At 51.7% G+C, this 15,026-nt stretch overlaps 1 protein-coding gene across 2 annotated transcripts in view; it reads left to right on the top strand.

Moving 5' to 3' along the window:
- The first annotated feature begins 2,325 nt into the window (after positions 1 to 2,325).
- Positions 2,326 to 15,026, top strand: part of DHX37 (DEAH-box helicase 37) — a 30,455-nt gene continuing 17,754 nt past the window's right edge. For both annotated transcript variants that reach the window (XR_009544357.1, XM_060170620.1), the window contains exons 1-6: positions 2,326 to 2,525; positions 6,227 to 6,396; positions 9,220 to 9,332; positions 10,918 to 11,248; positions 13,369 to 13,517; positions 14,686 to 14,778. Coding sequence is in view for 1 of the 2 variants with exons in the window: in XM_060170620.1 (XP_060026603.1) it covers positions 2,420 to 2,525; positions 6,227 to 6,396; positions 9,220 to 9,332; positions 10,918 to 11,248; positions 13,369 to 13,517; positions 14,686 to 14,778 (962 nt within the window). In the remaining variant the exon portion in view is untranslated. The remainder of the gene's footprint in view (positions 2,526 to 6,226; positions 6,397 to 9,219; positions 9,333 to 10,917; positions 11,249 to 13,368; positions 13,518 to 14,685; positions 14,779 to 15,026) is intronic.

Raw genomic sequence — 15,026 nt, 5'->3', positions numbered from 1 at the left:
GAGATTAGAAAATTAAAAATTAGAAAATCCGTTTGCACTCCTTAATGAAATGACGGGTCCAGGCCACAATCATCAAGACACTAAAACCAAAAGGTGGCAGGTCGGTGGGGAACTTGAAAAAGGAGGGGCCAGGTGGTCAGGACCTGGACCCGCCAGTCTTAGTGGCAGAAGTACCAGCGCCACCTATGATGGATTCTTGCCAAACACTTTGGACCCAAACTTGATGTGGCCTCCACATCTAACCAACAGTTTACAGGAAATATGGGGGATGGAGGAAAAAAATTAGAAGCAGCAGAAGCAATCAGCTAAAGCCAGAATGTGGAGCATTCAACAGGATTAACGACCCAGTTTCCTCAATAAGTAAATGACATAAAAAATAAAAGCAGGGGGGCTTCCCTGGTGGTGCAGTGGTTGAGAGTCCGCCTGCCATTGCAGGCGAAACGGGTTCGTGCCGCAGTCCGGGAAGACCCCACATGCCGCGGAGCAGCTGGGCCAGTGAGCCATGGCCGCTGGGCCTGCGCGTCCGGAGCCTGTGCTCCGCAACGGGAGAGGCCACAACAGTGAGGGGCCTTGTTTGCATCCTAAATCAAACCATGTCTAACCAGACATTTTTTGAGACCACCAGGAAAATAAAACTTAACTTTTGTCAACCCAAAGAGTGAAAAATTGCCTCTTTCTGAACTTACATTTTTCTAGATTCCTGGTGAGGTTTTTATATATTCACTGGCCTTATACTTCTTTTTTTTTAAGGAAACTTTTTTTTATATTGAAGTATAGCGTACCAACAGAAAAATACACAGATCATAAGGTGCCTCTCCATGAATTTAAATGACACACAAGGTGACCAGCACCCAGGTTGAAAAAAGGAACATTACCAGCTTTGCAAAACGGCTCCCTTTGCCCTCTCCCATTCGCTATGCCCCCTCCAAAATTTAGGGGATTCGTTTTGCCTGTTTTTGAACTTTATGTAAATTGGATCATAAAGTATGATCTTTTGTGATTGGCTTCTTTTGTTCAACATTATATTAATGAGACCCATGCTGTTGTGTATTTGCCTTTTCTCCTTTTGCTTTATAAAGTGTTCTTTATAACTTTTGGAGATAATACTTTGGTATATAATATTTTAGAAGAAAATATAAGAGAATGTTCTATTACCTACCTAATAATTTGAAGATGAACACACTTTTTATTTACTTAAATAAACATATTTAAAGAAGAAACTGTAGATCACTATCATCCTAAGCAATAAAACCTATGAAAACACAGGTTTGATTTGCTCATTATAACGTTTTCCCCCCAAATCCTTTTTACTTAATTAAAAGCATGTTCATATGTATACTATGTAAATCCTCTCACGCACCACCTGTGTGTTCGTGGGGGCTTTTTTTTTTTCACACACACACTGTATTTTATTTTTACAAGAGATAAATAAACTGACACCAAGCATTGTAAATGGATGATCGCAACAAAAGGGGGGTTTGTTTTTGTCTTTGGGGGGAAGAGGGGAGCTCATCCAAATTAATCACACTCTTCATTCATTCATTCAAACCAACAACAATTTATTGCTTACCTGCTCTGCAGCATATCTTGTTCTGCGTTGGCTCAGGGGCCCAGCCGCTCCACGGCATGTGGGATCTTCCCGGACTGGGGCACGAACCCATGTCCCCTGAATCAGCAGGCGGACTCTCAACCACTGCGCCCCCAGGGAAGCCCCAAATAAGTCTTAAAAATAACTTTATCCTTTCTAAAATTCTAAAATAACGCCTAGTGTCTTCACTTTTTTTGTGATATAATTTAAATGTTTGCCTTTAACCAATTAATGCTTTTAACAGAAAAAAGGAGACACAATATAGATGTTCTAGTCGCAAGATACAGGATTCAGAAAATACATTATTTCCCAGTGCTCTACAGACAATGGGTTGTGGTCATGAGAATTCAAAGTTGTCTAATAGATGCCTTCTTTTAGTTCTACCTGTCACTGTAATGGAAATATTTAGGGCCTTTTTATTACACAACTGTTTCTTGTAGGAATATCAGAAAATGCAGATAAGCAAAAAAGAGAGGGAAGAAGATTGTATTGGGGCAGGGTTATATTTTTAAAGGTGACAGAACACTCCCATTCCCAAATAGCCAAATTAATATTAGTATTTAGAGACTCAGACCAAACCTCTGTGAGAACAGTCCTGGGCTTAAACTGAGTCCCTCCTCTAACTTGGTCCCGCCTCCGCCGCCGGCCGGCCCTGGCTTTCAGCGTGGCCCCTCCTCCAGCCCCGCCCCCAGGGATTCCGTTAGTTTCAGCTCTCGCGAGAACTCAGCCCGGAAATTTTCCGGCCGGAACATTCGGTGGGTTCCCACGTGGGTTGGGCTTCGTAGTGTGCTGGTCGTAGGACCTGCGGGAGCAGAACAGGAGCCGGGCGCCATGGGGAAGCTGCGCCGGAGGTACAACATCAAGGGGCGTCAGCAGGCGGCCCCTGGCCCTTTGAAGGGCCCTCCCGAGCCGCCCCCTGTGCGGCTGGAACTGGAGGGTAAGTAAGGCGCCCCCGGACGAGGGCTGGGATTCGGGGGAGGGACCAACCAGGGCCTCGGGGCAGGGCTGGCCAATGGGGGCCGAAGGGCTCCCGGACTATGCCCTGCCTCCGCGACTCGGGCGGGCGACACGGAGAGACACCCCTCTCCCAGATGATACAAAAGAAGAGGGAATAGTGACAGTTTCGTTTTAACTGAATTTGGAACAATACCTGGAGTTTTTTTCCAGTGGGATCCAGCCCAAGTACAGCTTTAGGGGGAGTTTGGGCAAGGAATTACAAGGTAATTCCATCCATTCTGATGGCTTCGATTATAACCTCCCTACCAGCGACCCCTAAGTTTGTATTTTTCAGCCCAGACCTGTCTGCTTAGCTCCAGGCTGCTTAACATTTCTGCCCAGACTCCTCCGTTTTGTTAGGAATGGCCACGGTGTGCCAGGCACTATTCTAGGAGAGTAACAGAAGAGGAGATTAAGGGAGAAACTCCCTGCCCTGCAGAGTTCAGATGCTTCTGGGAAGAGACAAGCAAAGATAAACACAAAATACATAGGACGTTTTGCCTACATTCATACTAAAGAGATAAAGCACAAGAGGTGTTTGGGCAGGTTGCAGTGTTTCATGGAGGTGGGGGGGCGGCGGGGAAGGCCCTATTGAGAAAGCGTTGAATCCTTTTTTAAGACCTGAAGGCAGTCAGAATGGCTGAGTGGAGATGAAATTTTAAATGGGGCAGAAAAAAATAAAATAAAATGGGTGCAGGATCTTGTAGGGCCTGGTGGGTCATGGTGAGGATGGTGGCCCTGCAGAGTTGAGAGCAGAGGAGGTACACAGGATGGGCTTAGGGTTTTTTTGTTTTTTAATAAATTTATTTATTTATTTTTGGCTGCGTTGGGTCTTCGTTGCTGCAAACAGGCTTTCTCTAGTTTCGGCGAGCGGGGGCTACTCTTCGTTGTGGTGCGCGGGCTTCTCATTGTGGTGGCTTCTCTTGTTGCAAAGCACAGGCTCTAGGCGTGCGGGCTTCAGTAGTTGCAGCACGCGGGCTCAGTAGTTGTGGCTCGTGGGCTCTAGAGCACAGACTCAGTAGTGGTGGCTCATGGGCTTAGTTGCTCCGCGGCATGTGGGATCTTCCCTGACCAGAGCTCGAACCCGTGTCCCCTGCACTGGCAGATGGATTCTCAACCACTGCGCCACCAGGGAAGCCCAGGGCTTAGGTTTTAACAGCATCACTTTGCTGTGTTGAGGAAAAGCAGTAGAGGGCAGAGAATCTGGGCGATCTGATAGGAGGCTGCTGAGTACATTGACTCTGGCAGGAGTTGGTGCTTGGACCAGGGAGGCAGCAGTAGAGATGGTGAGAGGTGGTGGATTCAGGATGTATTTGGAAGATGGAGCTTTGTCCTGGCTGTGCGCAAGAGCAAAGGACACGTCAAGAACAAATCCCAGGCGTGCGGCTGGAGGCTGAGAAAGCAGGCATGGGCAGCTTGCGGGGAGGCCAGGAGCTTGGCTTTGGACATGAGTGGTTTGGGGGACCTGTCAGATACCCAAGCAGAAGGGTCAGCAGGCAGCTGCTGAGTCGGACGCTTGAGAGAGGCAAGTCCAGGGGAGAAGCAGTTTGGAATCATCTGTGTATAGATGATATTTATTTGAAGTCTGAAGACCAGACTGGCTCGCTGAGGCAATGAGTCCGGTCCAGTGAGGTGGGAAGAGAACCCTGGGAGAGTGTGGTTGTCCGGGGACCAAGAGGAAGACCTGCCCTCTGTGTCAAATGTGGCCGTGGGATCAGGCAGGGAGAGAAAGGACCGTGGATGTAACACTGGGGAGGCCATCGGCGACCATGATGGGTCCAGTTTCGGGGAAGAGTTGTGCAGAAGTGATTGAATGGGTTCAGCTGTCTTGCAGGCCCCTGAGACTGAACACATTCCAAAGTTGGACTCATCCAGCTGCTTGTATAGGATCCCTGAGGGCCAAGCAAATTTAGGTGTTAGGGAAGAGTGAGTCTAGATTCAGGAGGTGGAGGGAGGGAGAGAGAGCCGGGGCCGCTGGGGAAGCCTGCTTCCCTCGACCCGCTAATCAGCTTCTTCTTCCACACTCTCCTCTTGGACCCGGAAGGCAGTGGGGTTATAGGAAAGATTGTCAGAGTGGGAATCTGGAGTCCGAATTGCCTCCTTGGAAGTTTCAGGGATAGGCTGGGAGTTGAAGCAAGTCGCCTGACATCTCTGTGCCTCAGTGTTCTCAGCTGTCAAATGGGTCCCGCAGTAACAGTCATCCTACCTGCTCTCAGAGTCATGGAGGTGGTATTTTGGGAGAATATGTTTGTGACTGAAACGAGAATGCTTTGAAAAGTAAAGACAAGCTGTGGAGATGTGATGTTGTCCTGTGATGGGCGTCATCCATTGTAACAGCAGTGACAGCTCAGGAAGTGAGATGGCCCCTCTAAGAGGGCAGAAGACCCCTGGACTGACAGTTGGGTGAGAGCAGAGGGACCTGAGGTCTCTTAGACTCAAAGATTTGGGGAAAGTTGTTTCTCACCCCAGAACAAGACATCTCTGTCTATCTCTGCCTTTCTCAGGGGCCAGAGGGATCTTACAAGAATATAAAGCAGGTTACCTTCTTCAAAGAGCTTTCCCTGATCCAATATCACCCTTTTTCTTATTTTTATTTTTAGCACATCTCCCCCGCCCCCTTTTTTTCTATAGCACAGTGGTTCTCAAATTTTTTGCACCAAGAACCGTTGTACATTCCTAAAAATTGAGGACCCCAAAGTGCTTTTGTTAGTGTGGGTTGTGTCTGTCGATACTTACCGTATTAGAAATTAAAACCGAGAGATTTTGAAACACAAGCGCATACAAGCACACACTCCTTTAGCTGTCACCATGTCACACGATTTGGAGCCTTTGGAAAATGCTGCTATACACTCTTTTCTTTTTCTCCCCCTGCTTTTAATTTGTTTGAGAACTGCAGAATGGATGGCTTGCATTGCTTAAAATAGTCTCATTCGTCTTACTGAGGAGCACACAACCTCTCCTACACTTGGTAATGTCATAAAGTTGTACAAAGCCTGAGCAGTTAATAAAAGTCAGACACTGCCTGTACGGGGACTCCAGCGTTGGGTGTCAGGCAGAAATAGGTGCTCCGCAAGCCCCCTCCTCCCCATGGTGCTGCAGTAGGTTGAAGCAAATCGCCTGATTTGGGATCGGCTTTTGGGATCTTAGTTCCCTGACCAGGCATTGAACCCGTGCCGCTGGTGGTGGAAACGCGGAGTCCTAACCACTGGACCACCAGGGATGTCCCAGACTCCACCATTTAAAAATAGATGTGACGCAAGCTTGGTACTCAGTCCACTGTACACGTGTGAGAGAGCGTCTTTCAGAGTTATTGTAAAGATGGTTTATTATAAAGATGGCCCCGCTGAACACAGGGCCCTGCTGGGAGGGAGGCGCTATTGCAGCCTGTTCCCTCTTGCTGCGCCCCCATCCCTCTCCCCGCAACGCGAGGACGGCTGACCCGTGGCAGGTGCTGGGTGGACCGGTGGAATGAAGGTGTGACGGGCCTGCGCCCCCGTTCCTATGCGGGTGCCCGGGTGGCTCTCACTGTGGGCAGGAGGGTCAGCCCAGAGGAAAACGGCGTTAACGCAGCATCTTGAGACTCGCAGGCATCCGCGCTTTCTATCCTCCAGGGCTGTGGGTCAGGCAAGCGTGTCTTTTCAGATAAGGGCACGTTGAAAGGAGTCGATGCAAGCAACGCGCTCGTCCTGCCCGGCAAGAAGAAGAAGAAGACCAAAGCCCCTCCCCTGTCCAAGAAGGAGAAGAAACCCCTGACCAAGAAAGAGCGGAAGATGCTGCAGAGAATCTTAGACCAGAAGGAGAAGAAGCACCAGGTATGCACACTCTGTCTGCACGGCGAGGGATGGGTCGGGGTGTCTGTGACCCCCGACGTGATCCCTGTGGCTGGACTGTCGGATAGAACTTTCCAGAAGGAGGGACAAGTTCTGTGTCTGCAATGTCCAGTACAGTGGTCACCAGCCACATGTGGCTGTTGAGCGCTTGAGATGTGGCCAGTGTGGCCGAGGAATTGGATTTTTAATGTGATTTGGTTTTAATTAACTTAAATGCAAATAGCCACGTGTGACTAGTGCCCCATATGGGACACACAGATCCAGAACCTTTCCCGTCCTTGGGGGATGTGCTACTTGGGTATCTGTCAGTCTGGGACAGGTCCAGCTTTGTGGAGGCCACATGATTGTTGAACCAGGAGTTGGTCGATCAACATGCTCACTTTTTATTTTCCCCCCTCATTCATTTTGTTGTTTATTTTTTAACTTCATTCTGGAGAATTTTAACCTTTTTTGCTTAATATTTTTTTAAGGAGAAAATTTTGTAATGAGAAATTCAAACATATATAAAGGTAGGGACAACAGTGTCATGGACTCCAGTGTACCTGTCATCAGCTCCAACGGTTGTCAGGCTCATGGTCAACCTTAGTCATCTCCACGGCCGGTCACTTTCCCACCCCCTGGGTCAGAGCCCAGGCAGCATCAATCTGTACTAGTTTCTGTGGCTGCCTTGACAAGTGACCACAAACTGGGTGGCTTAAAACAGTGGAAATGTGTTCTCTCAGTGATCTGGAAGCCAGAAGCCTGAAATCGAGGTGTCAGCAGGGCCGTGCCCCTTCTGAAGTCTCCAGGGGACGGTCCCACCTGGCCTCTTCCAGCTCCTGTGGCTCCAGGTTTCCTCGGCTCATGGCCACATTGCTCCGGTCTCTGCCTCTGTCTTTATGTGGGCTGCTCCCCTGTGTGTCCCTCCTCTGTGTATCTCTGATAAGGACACTTGTCTTTTTCTTTTTCTTTATTTTTTTTGTTTTTTCTGTTTGTTTTTCTGTTTTGTTTTGTTTTGTTGCGGTACGCGGGCGTCTCACTGCTGTGGCCTCTCCCGTTGCGGAGCACAGGCTCCGGACACGCAGGCCCAGCGGCCATGGCTCACGGGCCCAGCCGCTCCGCGGCATGTGGGATCTTCCTGGACCGGGGCACGAACCCACGTCCCCTGCATCGGCAGGCGGACTCTGAACCACTGCGCCACCAGGGGAGCCCTTCTTTTTTTAAAAAAATGTTTTGGCTGCACCATGTGGCATGCAGGATCTTAGTTCCTGACCAGGGATGGAACCTGTGCCGCCTGCAGTGGAAGCGCAGGGTCTTAACCACTGGACTGCCAGGGAAGTCCCAAGGACACTTGTCTTTGAATTTAGGACTCACCTGGATAATTCAGGATTTCATCTTGAGATCCTTAAGCTAATTACCCTTAACTTAAAAAGGCCCTTTTTCTGAATAAGATCCAATTCTGGGACATGGATATATGTTTTCGGAGGGCCACCATTCAACCCATATACGTATCCCTGAATATTTCAGTTTGCATCTCTAAAATAAGGACCGTTTCAAATTACCACAATGCCATTAGCATGTCTAAATTTTTTCAAAATACCATTAGATATCCAGTGAATAGTCAAATTTCTAATTGTTTCATAGATGCTCTCCACCGGCATCTCTTGTCTTTCCTCCTTATATTTGTTGGAGAGATTGGTTTGTTTGTCTCAGAGACTTTCCCACGGTCTGGATTAAAAACTTTTAATCTCTGATATAAACATGGTCTTCCACCCTCCGAATTTCCTATAAATTGGTATTTGGGTCTGGGGCAGTGACTCTCAACTGGGACCGTTTTGCGCCCCCCCTCCCGGGAACATTTGGCCAAATCTGGACATATTTGGGGTTGTGACGATTTGGGGGACGCTACTGGCATCTGGGGGGTAGAGGTCTGGGATGCTGTTAAACAGCCTGCAGTGCTCATAACATCAGAAAAATGATCCGGCCCCAAATGCCAGTAGCGTGAAGACTGAGGAGCCCTGATCTAGAGGCTTCAGGAGAGTCTCTCTCGTTAGTCCTTCTGGTACGGTGACCACACGGCGTGCTGTGTCCACCAGGGGACACACAGGCCTCCCGCTAGCAGCTCTGACGCTTGGTCCCTGGAGCCTTCATGCAGGGGAGGCTCACTGTCCTGTGCGTGTGTCCTATTTGAATGCTGTGAGCACCTTTTCTTGCTGTTCTGTACGTTGTTTTTTATCGATTACGAAATGTGTGTGTGTGTGTGTATATATATATATGTGTATATATATATATGTATATATACATAAACATGTATAAAAGCAGATATAAAATATCTGTGTAATTTCAAGAATAACAAAACAAAGACTCATGAATTGCTCACCCGGGGAAAGGAACCAACTGGACCCGCCCCCGCTCACTGCTTTATTCAAGGCGGAGTGGGGACCACTTCCTGTCACATACTCAGCTCTTCTTCCCTTGTACTAACTGCGGGAAGTCTTGCGTTATACAAATGGGCCCTACTTTATTTATTCCATCTCCCGTTGATGGGCATCTGGATAGTCGATGATCTTCCCTTACGACACACCGTGGTGCAAAGAGAGCCTTGTTTATCCAACCCCAGACTCCGTAAGGGGGCAGAAAGCCACCCTAAGCTCACGCATCTGTCGGCGTTAAGAACTCCATGAAGGATGGTAATTGCAGTTTGACCTTTGGTTTAAAAAAGACTGTAGGTGTTAGTGATGCTGGAATTTTATTTAGAGTCTCAGCTTCCCTTCTGAAGAGGGGATCATGATGCCAAATGTGTAACACACTCATTTCCTTCCCCAGCGAGCAGAGATGCTCCAGAAATTGAGCGAAGTCCAGGTTTCGGAAGCTGAGATGAGACTGTTTTACACCACGTCCAAACTGGGCACTGGGGACCGCATGTACCGCACCAAAGAGTGAGTCGGCTGGCTCCTCCCTGAAGCCCGTCCTTCCCGCCAGGGCTCCCAGGGGGGCTCAAGGGTCATGGCGTCTTCTGGGGTTATGAGAAAATACATTTGCAATGACGCGTGTGCTAAAATGCCTCAAACGGGTAGAGGCCTCAGATAATGCAAACTATCCTACCGCGCACAGGATGGCAAAGTTCTTACTCCAGGATGCTGGCGTTTTCCTGCAGCGCTGAGTCCTGCCTTACAGGTCCTTCCAGCTTTTGCAAGGACGAGTAGGCTAGAAGTTGTCATCAAGGAGGTCAAGGATTTGATTTAGCCCATTAGCAGGTTTGTTTGGGTCACGTAGCATCATTAGACATTTGGATCTTCTGCACATGTATGAGTCTCCTAGGGCTGCGGTAACAGGTCACCACAAACTGGGGACCTTGAAACAAGAGGAATTTATTCTTGTGGTTCTGACTGCCAGAAGTCCAAAGTCAAGGTGTTGGTGGGGTTGGTTCCTGCTGGAGGCCAGAGAATCTGTTCCAGCCTCTCCCCCAGCTTCTGGTGATGCCAGTCATCCTGGGCGCTCCGTGGCTGGTAAACACGTCACCGCAGTCTCGGCCTCGTCGTCACGTGGCATCCTCTGTGTGTCTTCCATGGCCTTCTGTCTGTGTCTGGGTCTCTGTTTTCTTTTTGTTTCTTTCTGGCCACGCAGCATGCGGGATCCTAGCTCCCCGACCAGAGATTGAACCCATGCCCCCTGCATTGGGAGCATGGAGTCTTAACCACTGGACCACCAAGGAGGTCCCCTGGGTCTCTGTTTTCTTATAAGGACACCAGTCATTGGATTTAGGGCCCATCCTAATCTAGTATGACCTCATCTTAATGACATCCTGAAGACCCTGTTTCCAAATAAGGTCACATTCTGGGTAGCCATGAATTTTGGGGAGATGCTATTCAACAGTGAACATTTAAGAATTAGGAGATTTCACATTAAAATCCAGGGTCCCCCCGGTCTTGACCAGTTGGATGATGTGGCTGCACCAGCTGGCCTTCCCACAGAGGAGCCGGCGCTAGATGGGGCCAGTGTGCTCCCCCCAGCCCATGCCCCTGCCCACTGCTCTCACACTTGGCCCTCTCTGCTCATTTCCAGTACTGGCCTGTTAAGCCTTGTGCATTTAACGACTGCTTATCAAGTGCAAACTGCATCTCAGGCTCTCCTGTGGGCCCTAGGAATAGAGCAGTGCACAAAAGTTAAATTTCTTCCCTTAAGAAGCTCACATTCTATGGTGGGGAGATGGGCAGTGGTCCAGTGAATACATATATATTTAGTGCTGGTGAGCACTAAGCAGAAAAGAGCAGGTGGAAGGGGATGGAGGGGGTGGGGGAGGTGATTGAGGCTACACGGTAAGGGAGAGTCCTCCTGAGAGGCGTCCTTGGAATCAAGTAAGGGAGCAGTTGTCTTCAGGGAGCATGGACAGCGGGTGCAAAGGCCCTGCGGCAGGGAGGGGCGTGGCCTTTGCGTCCTGGCCTCTGAGGAGCCTGCAGCAACCCAGAGCTGCCTCAGGTTGACTGGCCCGTCCTAGGCTCTGACTTCTGGCTCTCCCGGCAGGAAGCCCGACAGCGTGGCAGCCCAGGGTCTGGAGAAGGTCAGCAGCCTCAGCGGGGCCCACCGGAAGCGCCACCACCAGGAGGCAGAAGAGGAGGAGTCTGAGTCCTCAGCGGAGTCTGGACCCGAGGAGACCCCAGCGGACGAGCCGGCAGAGGCCGGTGCAGGGTCGTCCCCAGCGCATCTGCCACCAGCTCCGCCCGGGGCCAGGGGCCAGAGCCCAGTGCCCAGCGGTCTCCCTCCACCAGCTCCTCCTGCGGCAGCCTCTGCCCTGGCCAGGCCCCCGGCGAAGCCTGCCGTCTTCGTCCCCGTGAACCGCTCCCCTGAAATGCAGGTTGGCCTCTCTGGTGTTTAATTAAGGGCTTAGGTGCTCAGGTCAGTGCTGTGAGGGGGCTGAGGGTGCAGAGAGAGGGCATCCCAGGATCTGAGCAGGTTGCATTGCCTTCTGTGCCTCAGTTTCCTTGCCTGGAAAAGGGGGATAGCTGTACCCACCTTGCAGGGTTGTTGTAGGGCTGACGAGCGGGTGCCCGGCACGTGGTCGGGGCTGCTGAGATGGGTGTCCGCTGCCCTTATCATCGTCTGGTCACCGTCACCTTCAGCCTCTGACCACAGGTCCTGGTCCAGGCATCTGCTCACTGGGACAAGAGCTTGGGCTCTGGAGTCAGTTGACCTGGAACGGAGTGCTGGTGCCCCCACCTTCCAGCTCATTCTGGGCCTCGTTTTCGTCCGTAGCATGGGGGTACCCGTCTACTCACAGGGACTCCGGCTCTCTACACTTCGTATCCTTGTCTGGTAAAATGAGGGTCTCACAGGGTTGTCATGACAACAAGATTCAGGGAGGTGAAGCCCGAGGCCCATGGAACGCACTTGGGGAGCCGTGAGGCTGGTGATGCTGCAGGGTCTGGCTCGTCACCGGTGGTGGTTCCGTCCACACGTTTCCACGGAGCACGTGCTGTGGGACAGCACAGGAGGTGGAGCGATCTGCAGTCTCGGAGCTCTCGGTCCAGCAGGGGAGACCGAGGTCGACCACACGTGGGACAAGAGCCACGGAGGGCAAGATCGGATACCATGAGCGGGGGTCACAGGAGGGCCTGGCTTCATCAGGGAAGGCATCCGGGTCGAGAGCTCAGGGACCAGATGAGAGCATGGGGCCGTCCCACACCGAGAAGTGCATGAGCAAAGGCCTGAGGCAGAGGGTTCCTGGGTCTTAGAGCAGCTGTTTAAAACCACAGATTGGATTGTGGGAATGAGGTGATTTCAGTCACGGGTACATTTGTGTGCTCATATATAAGCGATTAGGGTGAGCTGACTGCTCTAACAGACCCTGATGTGCCACTGGCTTCACGCCACAAAGGTTTCCTTGTAGGTGACGTCAGAGCCCCATGCCGTCCTCTGCGAGCTGGGGTGTGAGATTCTGCTCCACACGGCCATTCGGGAACCCGGGCTCCGCCCTCCAGTGTCCCTGGTGCCCCCTGGGGTTCATCCCCGCCTTTTTCTGTGGCTTTTCCACGTGCATGTTTTTAAGCCTAGGTTTGCCTGTTTTTATAAGCGGCCTCACACCATATATATTTTTCAGCACTTTGCTTATTTGTTAGTCGGCATGGTGTTCCTGAGATGTGTTTATCTGTGTAGAATGTGCGTCACCAAGGTCCGTTTGGGTTTTGTTTTGTTTTGTTTTGTTTTCACGGCTATAGAGCATTACGTTGCGTGAATAGAGCCCATTTTAAGGACCCTTCTCTGGCTGGGCATTTGGGTGGTTTTAGCTTTTCGCTACCATCTTCACTGCTAATTTAAACATTCTTGCCTTTTTCTCAAAGCCACAGGTACAAAAATTGGGGGGGAGCAGCGTTTACAAACTGGAAGTCACAGCCATTGTGGAGTCATGAGATGGCCGCACCTTTTTTTTTTTTTTAAACCAATGGAATGGAATAGAGATAGAGAACAGAATGTTTAAAATTAGCGTGCTAGCATGCTTCACACATAACAAGGGCAAGCAGGGGTTCATGAAACTTCTCCCTCACTGTGTAATACTTGTGTGAGCATGTGTATGTGTGTGTGCACGCACACCCACGTGTGAGTACCTCGGAGAGGAATCGCTGTATCTCACATTCTCGATTTTGGTAAAATTAGCACCCGGTTGTTTGCCAAAGTGATTGTGCCGTAAGTGTAGTCTCCCCCCAGCAGCAGGCAAGAGTTCCTTGTGCCCAGAGGGGCTTCTCTGCACCACGCTGTCCCTGAGGACCCAGCCCATGTCTCTGCCCCTCCCCAGCCGTCAGGGCTTCCAGCGAGCGCACCTGTTCCCCTTGGCTGGATGCCGACTGCTGCCTTTATAGGAACCACATCACCCTACGTAATCTTGCTTTGAGCAAAGCCCCCCATCCCCTCTGCCCTTCTGCAGGGGACGACAACCCCCCACCCCCATTCTGTGAGCGCTGACTTCCCCTCTCTCGCCAGGCAGAGCGGCTGAAGCTCCCGATTCTCTCTGAAGAACAAGTGATCATGGAGGCAGTGGCCGAGCACCCTGTTGTCATCGTGTGCGGCGAGACCGGCAGCGGGAAGACCACCCAGGTGCCCCAGTTTCTCTACGAAGCAGGCTACAGCAGGTGGGGGCTGGCCACAGGGTCCCCACAGGTCCCTCAGGTGACAGTGAGACGTGGACCCTGGAAGTTGTTAGGAGCAGGGCTCCTGGGGATCTAATTCCGGCTCTGCCGTTGCCGTGCTGTGTGACTTGGGGCAAGCTCCTTAACCTCTCTGGGCCTCAGTTTCCTCAGCTGTGACATAGGGTTCATCACTGCACCTACTTCACGGGGTTGTTATGTAGATGAAATGACTGAATTTGTGTAAAACGTTTAGGTTGGTCCCTGGTGGGAGGGATGGCGTGTCAACTCCTGTTGGCCCTTCCGACCCATGTGTGTCAGGGTCCCCAAGACCACCCCCAGGTTCAGCAATTTGCTGGGAACACTCCCAGGACCCAGCATGTAATCGTACTCACGGCTGTGATATATTACAGTGAACGGCACAAAGCACAGCCGGCAAAGGGAAAGGCTCACGGGGTGAAGTCGGGGGAACCAGGCCCAGGCCCCCAGAGCCCTCTCCCAGGGCGGGGGTCACACGGGACACGCTTCATTGCCCGTGTGAGATGTCATCAAACAGGGGCGCCCAGTAGAGGCTCAGCGCCCAGGGTTCTTACTGGGGCTGGTCACACAGGCGGCGTCTGCCTGGTACCTACCCAATTCTAGACTCCCCAAAGGAAAGCAGGTGTCAGCGTGAGCCACCTTGTTTGTACAAGCAGTTCAGGCACAGTGAGCCCCTCTTGTCCGTCAGGGAGAGGCGGGAGCCCTCCTGAAATCCAGGATCCCAGACACCAGCCAGGGGCTGCCCTGGAAGCAGAGCTTTGTAGGGAGAGCAGCCTCGGGCCTGCTGGGTCAACTCTTTCCTGCCCAGAATCCACCACCCGTCCCCTGGGTAGGTTCTGTGGAGGCACGTGCGCTCGGCTGGGTCAGACAAGCCCCCCGGCTGCAGGCTCAGGACCACCCAGGCCTCGTTCTTGTTGCGGCTGCCTGGACCCCTTGGCCCCGTGATTATCGGAGCGTCTCCTGTAGAATGCCCTGTGGGCCGTTCCCTTTTGCTGTTGTTAAGTGATGCTGTGGTGCCTTGCTTGGCGCCCGTGTCCCGTCACCCCCAGTGAGGGCCGCTTCCAGAGCCGCGTGTGACTTCGGGGCAGACGGGTGGGGCGGAGCCCTCCTGATGCCTTGTGTTCTCCTCCCCCAGTGACAACAGCATCATTGGCGTCACGGAGCCCCGCCGAGTGGCCGCCATGGCCATGTCCCAGCGAGTGGCCAAGGAGATGAATCTGTCACCACGGTGAGGGCTCTGCCTCCTATGGGAGAGTTGGGGGTGGCCCTCTGGCCCCACCAGACCTGAGCCACGGCGCAGGCCCTCGTTCCCCCGGGGGGCGCCACGTCTGCATCTAAGCATAGGGTGGTTCCCTACATGCCAACAGTAGGACCCTCCTGCCAGGGGCGTCGTGAAGCAGGGACAAGCCAGCCAGGCCCTTAGTGAGGGGACAGAGTGGCCCTTACGGGCCTTGAGGGCAGAGCAGAGCAGCAGAT

Source organism: Lagenorhynchus albirostris, chromosome 14, assembly GCF_949774975.1.
Source record: "Lagenorhynchus albirostris chromosome 14, mLagAlb1.1, whole genome shotgun sequence".
Taxonomy (NCBI): domain Eukaryota; kingdom Metazoa; phylum Chordata; class Mammalia; order Artiodactyla; family Delphinidae; genus Lagenorhynchus; species Lagenorhynchus albirostris.
The sequence above is the reverse complement of the archived record's forward strand: the minus strand, read 5'-3'. Positions and strand labels throughout refer to the sequence as shown.